At 36.4% G+C, this 10,770-nt stretch overlaps 1 protein-coding gene across 1 annotated transcript; it reads left to right on the top strand.

Moving 5' to 3' along the window:
- The first annotated feature begins 816 nt into the window (after positions 1–816).
- LOC130015113 (uncharacterized) lies at positions 817–8,577 on the top strand. The gene is made up of 7 exons (XM_056104663.1): positions 817–838; positions 964–1,044; positions 3,261–3,383; positions 4,193–4,356; positions 7,658–7,789; positions 7,878–7,985; positions 8,272–8,577. The coding sequence occupies exons 1-7, from the start codon at positions 817–819 to the stop codon at positions 8,575–8,577; spliced, it is 936 nt and encodes a 311-aa protein (XP_055960638.1).
- The last annotated feature ends 2,193 nt before the right edge of the window (positions 8,578–10,770 follow it).

Here is a 10,770-nt window from a genome sequence, read left to right as displayed (position 1 = left end):
TGGGAAACTACCATGTTTTGACCGAGAACTAGTTCTGACCACACCAACAGTCAAACCTATGCAAGTGCAAGGCACTCAAAAAGTCAACAAGGTTTAAAAGTATTCCTAACCTTGTATGCATAGCAAATGCCCGTGAGCATGTTGACATTGTTTACCGCTTTCCAAAATCATGCCATATCCAAATTTTAACAGGCTAAAGGACTAACCATGTAAAACTTAGCTAAATCAAATCAAATCAAGCCAGCCACTTAGACATCTTAGGGACTATCACGAAAAAGTAGTAAACAGTTGTATATGGCAATCAAGATTATTTAATAAAATCAATCAGACTTAGACTTACGGTTTAGGCTTTGTGCATGTAATCAATCCATACCAGCCAGAATCCTGCTATTTGTTAGAAACAGCCAGATTTAGATTTATGCTTAGGAGGACCTGTTACTTTCTTTGCATGACTAGTCCAGATCGAGTCATATGCGCGTCAAACGTGTTTACTGCTTTCGAACTTGTTTATTTCTAGCAATATATCCTATTGACTTCTATCCAATGTTGAGATGAGAATAAAATATGTCTGGTAAATAAAGCTAGTAATTGATAAGCCAAGCACACAAGTCTCGGAAAGGTCCACGAACCCAGTCTTTTGGTCCGATGCACGATAATCTTACTGAGGGCAAGTAAGGTTATCTGGTCGATAGAAAAGGCATTTTTTAGTTGAATTAGGTGGCGACTCCATTTTTGGAAACTATTTCCAGATCAATAAGTCAACCACAAGCCTGGGCGAGCGATCCCTAAACCACGCTCCGCTCATAGTTATACAATATGGATAAGAGTTTGCTAAGATGTAGTTAATTTGTGGAAACATGTACAGTTAATACGGTGATGGTTGGAATAATTTATGGATGAGTGACCCACGAATATAAGCGACCGAGGTATTAGGTTGTGACTGATGATGCTACTTTGCATAAGATATTCTGATCATTGGAATTCAATGTGAGAACGTGAGATCGGCTATGAGCCTCGGGGCTAATAAAGTGGAACTCCTAGAGAGTAAGATTAGAAGAGAAAGTCTAATGTAGTGTAGAAGGTGCAGATAAGTCTGGTAAATAAATATGATCAATAAGACACAAGCCATGTGGTTGTTTCCAAGGCAACAATTTAAAACAAATTAAATACGTTTTAATCTTATTGTTTAAAAACAGTTTGATTATCCTAGTGAGTCGGCATTGTGAGCGGATTGGGTTTCTCGAGCAGTCGCCCAGGCTTATGGATGAACTCGGTCTTTTTTTTTTTGAAATAAAATGGAGTCGCCACCTAACTAAACTAGGAAAAACCTTTCATATTGAATAGATTGACCTCACATGCTTATGGATGAAGAATCGTGCATCAGACTAAAAGATCGGGTTCGTGGACACCCCCTTATTCTTGACTTGCGTTTTATTGATTAACATCGATTCAAAAGACATATCCAATATCTCATCTCAACATGCAAAGTAATCCAAAGGATAATGCTGGAAAGTAAACAATTTGGAAAGCAAGAGCTGGAAAATGGAAGATTGGAAAGTAGACATGCATGACGCGTATATGACTCGATATGCACTGGCATGTGAGCATGTAGCAAATAATCTCAAGCAAGCATATAACCTTGGGGTTTTTAACATGTAACAGGTAGAGGTGACTTTTATTCCATTTACATACATAAAGCCTAAACCGGATGTTTAAGTGAGATTAATTTTACTAATTACCATTTTGAAAGCCTATACAACCATTAATTAGGCCCCCTTTGGAATGAATGAATTCCTTAAAAAAAATTGAAATTCATTTACGATTCCAATTTTTTATGTTTGGAATGAATGAATGGACAAACAAAATTCTCAGAATTAAAATCTGAGAATTAATGTTACTTATAATTTGTGGATTTATAAATCCAAGTAAAATAGATAGAATTTACAAATGAACAACACATGACAAAAAGAACAATTCCCTTTTGACCATAATGCCCTCAATTTTTTAAGGGTTTTGTTTTCTCTTTTGGCATATTTGTCGTCACTTTCATATCACCATTTCTTCTCTTTTTTTTTTTTCATCTTCTCTATTCCATATTCCACAACCAATCATAATATCTACCTCAACCAAATCTCAAATCAAAAAGATTAGTTTTATCAACTCATCTTTATTTTTTTAATTAATTATTTTTGTTAATATTTTTTCAGATTTTTATAATTAATTAAATAAACTAGTGAGTAATTTTTAAATTGTTTTCTTGCCATATATTATGGTAGATAAATAGATGATATGGAAGTTGATATTTACTTAGGAAGAGAAGGGTCTGCCAATAAAATATCAACATGGCAGGTGGGACTCGTCTGGCTATTTCATGATGCTATATTTGTTCAGTTTGCCATGCAAAACTTCCTATTGTTTATATGGAAATTTTCTCTTTAAATTATGAACTAAAGTGAGCATAAGAAATTAGAAAATTAGAAGAAAGAAAAACATATCTTAAAAGGAATGGAGAAGCAACAAAAAGGAAAAAAAAACAAGTTAGAGAACTTAAATTATAGAGCAAGTATAATTGGTTATTTTTAATGTATAATAAATTTTAGTAGTATTAATTTAATTTTTAATGTTTGGTAAAATGGTTATAAGGTTAATTTGGGAATAGAATAAAAAAATTGAATTTTAGAATTCATTTCAAACATAAATGTGCAGAATTCATTTTAGTTCTATAGTTTTTATAGCAATTTTAAGATTTCTATGTGATTTGATTAGTTTGAATCTAAGTTAATGTGATTATCTTGATTAAGCTTGTTAATATGGATCTTGACATTTATTCAAAGCGTTCAAACATTACTTACATACCCATATACATTTGATATATATGTAAGGTTAGATATACTTTTAATCTATAGTGTATGGAAGTTCTCAATCAGTATACTCAGATTTAGGATCTGGGCTGAACATGAAAGTTATTCCTCTTGTTGATATGAATCTACTAGTCTAAACCAGAGTCGATTCTGGGTCCGAATAAAGTGGGAAACATGTCTGGAAGTTGCTAGTTCGACGATTTAGACCTCGAAGCCCATGATAACTTAGAAGACCCCTTATTGCTGACGTGTTAGGAAGATACTGACTGAGATGGGTCTTAGAATTTACAGAAAGTAAACCTACAACTAATTACAAGTTTATGGGTTCAAACAGGGCCCAATTCTGAGCTCAAACGAGCCTAAAAAAACAAAAAACACTAATTGCAACTGGAATCGAAGATTTGGAAGGGTCTGAAGACGAAGAACAACGGTGCCAAAAGGAGTGGCGTTGGTGCCACTATAATCGATTGCGGTGCCATAAAGAAGTGCCGGTGGCACCACCAAGCTCATGGTCCGAACCAGGTTTGATATTCGCCCGAAAAATATGCAAAAATTGTCGAATCGCATGATTAAATGTTTGGAATTCATTATATTCAAAATATGTGCATAAAACGGATAAAATCATCCTAAAACATGTTCCCTAGAGTAAAAATTATGGCAATCATGGTAGTTTGAACAATTTATGGCTATTTCATTACAAAATAGTGGAAATAACTAACATACACCCTAGATGACTAATTGAATACTGAATAAACATATGACAGTAGAATATGATAGGCCTGATAATGGGTTCTCAAAAGTACCGTTTTGAAATTAGGGGAGTTTTCTGGTTATCCGGATGTAGAATCAAGCTTTTAATCAAAGTGCAACAACGTTCTTCATTGATTGAAGCGTTCGAAACTTGATTTGAAATGAAAAATCTGATATGTCAGTGTTATTGATGTTTGGTTCAGCTATGACTATAACATAGCTCATAAATTTTGGTGTTTGATTGTGTTTTTTTAATTATGATCGTCCCCCTTTTTAATTAATTATTAGATGTTTATATAGTCATTAAGATTATGTTAGGTTAGGATTGTTATGTTTAGTCTTTAGATTAGGTTATATGTTTATTTATGATAATTATTGTCAATTTTTGTATTAATCAAGGTATCCCTTAAAAAAAGTGGAAAAGGGATGTTTTAGTCTCTAAAAGTGTCGAAACGGGCTTCTAGGGCCACTAAGGTTTGGTTTTGGTTAATTTAACTTATCGGATCTATACATTGGCTCATAAATTTTTAAGACACTGTAATTTAGTTCATTTTCTCAGATTTCTATTATAACCCTTTTAGATTTTATGCCTATTTGTGGCAAATTACATATTAATCCTTCAAATTTGATGTTGCACACTGATCTAGTCTGTTTGAATTCTACGTGCAGATCGCTAGCTCACCACCCGGAGAATGTCTCTAGAGATCATCATCGAGCGCTTCATTCCCTTATCATTTTTTTACCTGTCTGAAAAAGAGATGACTACACTAATTTAAGAATTGGAATAGATAGCAAACCTAAAATTCAAATACATTTTCCTTTTTCTAAGCAGCTCCGCACATCCAATCAAGACCAATTGCCAACGAATCTCAATCCATATTAGACATCCAACTTCCATCTCCAAACCTATCAAAAGTCAGAGATGATAATACAACCCATTTCTAGTAATTGTCAGCCCAAACACCCAACCCAATCCAATAAAAAAAATACAGCCCATTGCTTGTAAAAAAAATTGGGTCTTTTACAAAAACGTTTACTTTTATGAAAGGGTTAGCAGTAATACGCTCACAAATTAAAGTTAGCACATTTACGCCAATTGACATGTTAACTAAGCTTTTCTACCTCATCTTTTTTAGCATTGCGTAGGCTGACCCAAACAACATATAATGAAGGGTTTTTTATACAAATTCCCTAAAAGTGCTATGGTGTTTTACTTTTTCCTCACCATTTTGATTTTGGCAAAAATCTCTCAAAAAAAATTAAAAGTTTACAAAAATCCCTCATAACCCAAAATAAAAGAAAATGAGACAATATTGTCCTTGGTATTTGTCAACATTTCATTGGTCTATGTTTGAGTCAATCAAATGATGACACGTGACAAATATGGATTTGGAACCAATCTAACCAACCGCCACCGACCACCGGCCAAATTCCGGTCCGACCGACCGGACCACCGTGGTCAACGCCGGTCCGACCGGCCGGACCATCACGGTTAACGGACGGACCACCGCGGTCAACGCCGGTCAACCCACGGTCAACGACAGTCAACAATAGTGGTGAGATTTTAAAAGAATTAAATAAAATATAAATTTGCTATTAGTAGGTTTAGAACCCATGACCTCTCACTCTTTGTCCATGTGTCTAACCATCAAGGCAAGACATGTTTGTTGTCTTTAATTACTCTTTAATATATATATACATATACTCTTTAATAATGTATAAGAAAGCATTTAAACTAAATATAAGCATATTAAAATGGTTGATTATAAATAATATATTATTATAAAATACTAATAAAATATTACGCTTGTTAAAATTTAAATTAACTTATTCTAATTAAATTAATACAAGCGTAAATTAAATATTAACTTAAAGTAAATTAAGTTAAAATAAATTTATAAATTAATGTATTAGAAACACAATTAACTTAATGTCAACTCGATATAAACTCAAAATAAATTATATAAGTTAATTTAGTTGATATTAAATTAGTTTTTAAAATTATAATAAATTACTAAAAAACATTGCTTTAAATTGACATGTAACCTTCATCAAGTTTACTGTCACGACCCAAAATATTGAGCCGAAACCGACACTAGGGAATGGGAGTGTTAGCTCCGAAACCCGTAGCAAGCCTAAAACCACTAATAATTTTTCGCATTTAAAAGTATAATATTATATGTAAACATTTTTAGAAAAACTCTTTTAGATGATGCATTTATAGATATTAAAATATCATATTAGAGTTTACAATATAAAATACTATTTGAAGTCAAAATGTCTATCTAATACTGACACCTACTGACTACTGCAGCTCTAGAAATTCATACTTGTAAAAGTCCAATGACTTCTGGCGCAATGGAGATGGTTTGTCTGATCCGACTTCTAATACCTGCAAACATCAGAGTGAGGGGTCAGTATTTGGGATAATACTGAGTGAGTATGCAACTTATTATCGGTATTATCAAAATACACATCGCATACTCAAACATATATATATCTATCTCGATATGATATGAAAATAACATAATATTCATAAATAGCAGATCCGACCGAAACCCTAATCTTAAACTCTGAACTTATCTTATTACGAATATTCGAATCGAACTGATCCAAATGGTCCGACCCGGAAGTGTTCACACTTAACCACGTCAGCCGCGACCAATCTCTTAATCTCAAAGTGTGAGTCCAACTCACTGGTGGGTCCAACCCACTAGATACGGGGCTCAGGTTACACCGTAACCGAGTTCTCACTCGTATCACATTCATATCGTATGCGCATTTCGTAATCTCATAGACAATCTAGACACGCTAGACTGACTCAAATACTGGTGATCACACAGCCTATTGACACCCAATAGGTAGTTGGTTTCTTCGGATCTCACACTAGATATTCTTATTCAGAACAATGAATATAACAGCATTCATATAATCAAATTCACCGAACATAACATCTTATACGAACAAATCATATAAATGCGATGTATTGATAATAATATTCATAATATATGAAAATAACTTTAATAATAATAATACGCGAAAGTAAATTGCCACTCACAGTGACCGCTTTCCGAAATGTAATAATATACAGATCCCATGAACACGAGCCCCATATGTCGTTTGATCTCGTTGCTATTCCATTTCATCGGCCTGGTAGCTCGTCGAATCGTTAGCTACTTAGTCGAGTTACCTGTACGTGTAATTTATAAACGTAGGCTTAATATCAAAACTCTAAGTTATAAACTTAGGTTAACACGATCTTATTCTAAATACGTCTTTTAATTTTGATCGCGTTCTAATACTTAGTCGAGATACGTATTATATCTCTTATTAATCAATTTCTAATCATAGGTTCCTTATACATCGAAATCCTAATTGAATACGTCACGTTCGATATCCAAATTTATCGTTTTCGGGGTCCGTGTTTCCTTTTCAATGTCCGATACTCTTAAAGTCGGAAACGGGCACTACTAGAAAAATCTGTTTTTGCGACGGATATTTGCGACGGACGCAAATTCCGTCGCAAATTACGCCATATGACGACGGATTTGGCGACAGAATACTATTCCGTCGCCAAAACCCCCATTTTTTGAGGCGGGATAGCTCCCGCCAGTTTTGCGACGGGCAGTCCGTCGCAAATCCGTCACTAAATTGGCGGGAATAAGGAGGGAAATGGAGGGAAATAAGGGCGCCTAATTTTTTGCGACGGATTAAAACCATCCGTCGCAAATTGTCTTCTGCACAACAACGCTGCGTTTTGGCTAACAAAATTTGCGACGGAAGTTACCGTCCGTCACAAATTTTGTTAGACGAAACGCTGCGTTTCATTTAACACAATATTTGCGACGGAAATCGTAGTCCGTCGCAAAAATTGTGTTAAATGAAACCGCAGATCGGTTTCTTCCCCATTCTTTCTCTTTATTTTTTTTCCGCCTCCTCCCCATCTTTTCCCTCCTTCCGCCGCCGGTTGTCCTTCCCCCGCCGTTTTCCTCCTCCGCCGCCGTTCCCGTCCTCCCCCGCCGTTTCCCTTCTTCCCTGCCGTCTAGGCGTCAGAAGACGAGAAGAAGAAGTCCGATGTAGCTCGCGCTAATAGGATGAGCGAGCCTGCTGGAGCTGGTTCCGGACCAGTACGCCATACAGGGGGATCCCGTTCCGCCATCCGACATATGGATGTGTTGGTTTGTTTCTAGAATTCTTTTTTATTTACAACTATCTTTTATTTTCAGATTTTCTGATGAACTAACAAATTGTTTATTTTTCTTTTAGGCTGAAGAGCTCGGCCGCAAGCCTACCGCAACGGAGCTGTATACTCGGATGCACTCCACGAAAGCTGATAAGGGTGTCATGGTAGACAAGAGGGCCCAGAACATGAGTGTAAGTCATGAACCTATATAATTTTAGTAGTTGTTTTACTTTACTCGAGTGTTAGATTAAATTAGTGTAAAATGTGTTTTAATGTAAATTGTAAATACTAGATTAGGTGTGTTAACAGCCGGTGGGTTGTATATGAAATGTATATGTTTGCAGGATGTCCCTGAAAAATGGGTGTTAATCAAATTATAGAGGAAATGCTGCCGAATTTTTGTTAGGAATTATACTTACATTTCATATGTTATACGTTTTTAACCGTTATGTGATATGTTTTTCTATCTTTTTGTAGGATGCAATTGCTCAGAGACTTGCTGCTGCATCGCAGCCGCCGACCGATGGGGGTTCTTCTAGCACAGCGGAAGTCGACGAGACCCAGCTGTTTCTGGATATCGAGGGCGTTAACAAGAAGCGTCGTGTTTACGGGTTGGGTTCAGCGACTAGTGCGTACGTGGATACGATGACGTCTAGTAGGGCGAGGACCAGGTCCACACAGTCACAGCGAACTGAGGAGGAGATCGAGCGGCGTGTGCGGGCGGGGATCCAGGATGGACTGCGCCAGATTACCACTGAGGTGGAGGATCTCCGTGCGCAGTAGGCGAGAGCCAATGAGAGGATGGCCGAGATTATTCAGGCTGAGATGGCGAAGATGATGCAGACTCTTCCTCCGCAGTATCGCCCACCCCCACCCCCAGGTCCTTCAGACGATGACGACACTCCGACTTTGTAGTGTCATGTTTGCGTTTCTGACATTTTGTATTTTGTCACTTTATACATTTTATATTTTTTTGCTTTATACATTTTGTTGCGTTATGTAAAATATAATATGTTTTTATATGAAAGCGTTCTTTTTCTGAAATTGAGTTTTATTAAGAATTGTAAATAGTAGATTTTACTGGTTATAATCGTCGTTAATAAAACAGGGAAACGGACGAGAAAACGGAAATTTTCCGCGCAAATTGTTTGTGATTTGCGACGGATTGGATCCGTCGCAAAGTTTGTGATTTGCGACGGATCCAATCCGTCGCAAAGATTGTGATTTGCGACGGATCCAATCCGTCGCAAAGATTGTGATTTGCGACGGATTGGATCCGTCGCAAAAGCCCCGTCGCACAGTAATTCCGTCGCAAACTTAATTATCCGTCGCCAAATTCGTCTCCCTTTTCATTTTTTGGGAGACGAAATTGGCGACGGTTAGTTGGATATGGCGACGGGAGTTCCGTCGCCATTTTTGCGACCCCTTGGTCGCTAATAATTTAGCGACCAGACTATTTGCGACGGATTTTACTTAGTTTGCGACGGAATAGTCCGTCGCAAATCGCCTGCTATATAGTAGTGGGGGTCATAGAAAGGTAAAAATACCTTATAGATGCTTCAAATAAGTTATGCACCCGCATAACCTTAATGCGCGCCCGCGCAAGATACATATGCGCCCGCGTAAGATAGTTACGCGCCCGCATAACATTCTTACGCGCCCGCGCAAGACAGTTACGCGCCCGCGTAACATACTTACGCGCCCGCGTAACTTGGTTACGCGCCCGCGTAACTTGGTTACGCGCCCGCGTAACGTTCTTATAATCGTTTTCAATCCATTCCGACATGCTTCCTTAGTATTTTCCGTATTCCGACTTTCAAACAACGCGTAAACGTGCCAAAAACACCAATTCTAAACTCAAAACGCTATAATCGAATCCAATCATCAATAAATTGATATAATCGTTTTATGGCATAAAACTTTAACTCGATATATAATCCAATTCATCCATTAAAAAGGCGAAACGTCAAGCTTACCGTGATTCGCCATTGAAATACGATCAATTCGAGTTATGGAACGTCGGAAACGGACGAGAAACGGCGAAGCGGCGACGGATCGTATTGGATCGTCATTTTTCTTTTCTTTTCTCCTTCTGGAGACTTCATGCGCCTCTGATCCTTTCTTTTCTTATTCATAGGGAAATGTGTATATATGCTTTGACCAATTTATCTCTTTAACCCTTCATTTCTTTAACTTAAACCATTTCTCTTTTAAACTTTCTAATTTAACCAAATGGTTAAATTATTCTTTTAACTCGACTAAACGTATAATTTATATTCATATAAATAATACTAACTCAATATTATTATTTTCCGTCAAAATTTATTAATTACTATTCTCGAGACTTAATTGGCTAATTTACACTTTAGCCCTTAAACTTCTCAAAAGTGGCAATTTAGCCCAAAACGCATCCGCGTCCAAATTTTAAAAGGTCTCTGATTGACCCGAAACTTTTACCACATATACTATAAAACATTTCGCGGACCTTGGCGAAATAATATCCCTTCGGGTTTTATATGGTTAAATTACCATTTTAGTCCCTGTACTTTATTTTGCGACTTTCTTAACATTTTTCTTTTGTAATTCCAATTCCAACTTTAGAACTGGAATATGATATTAAATTTCCCGCGATAATCTTTTCAAAACCGTCCTGCTAAAATTTTAACATTTATCTTAATTTCTCGGAAATCTTTCCGATATCGCCACTCCGGCGACTTAACACTGGACACGTGGTCCCATTTACATACTTAAATATTTTGGGGTATTATATTTACATCGAGTTGACATTAGGTTTACATCGAGTTGACATTAGGTTTACATTGAGTTGATATTAAGTTACATTTCAAAATTAAAATAATTTACTATTTCGGATTGACATTAAATTTATATTGAGTTGAAATTAGGATTACATTGAATTGACATGAGATTTACATTGAGTCGTCATTGAGTCGTCAGTAAGTTGATATTAAGTCGACG

Source organism: Mercurialis annua, linkage group LG2, assembly GCF_937616625.2.
Source record: "Mercurialis annua linkage group LG2, ddMerAnnu1.2, whole genome shotgun sequence".
Classification (NCBI taxonomy): domain Eukaryota; kingdom Viridiplantae; phylum Streptophyta; class Magnoliopsida; order Malpighiales; family Euphorbiaceae; genus Mercurialis; species Mercurialis annua.
Note: the sequence above shows the minus strand (reverse complement) of the source record. Positions and strands in the feature narration are given on the sequence as shown.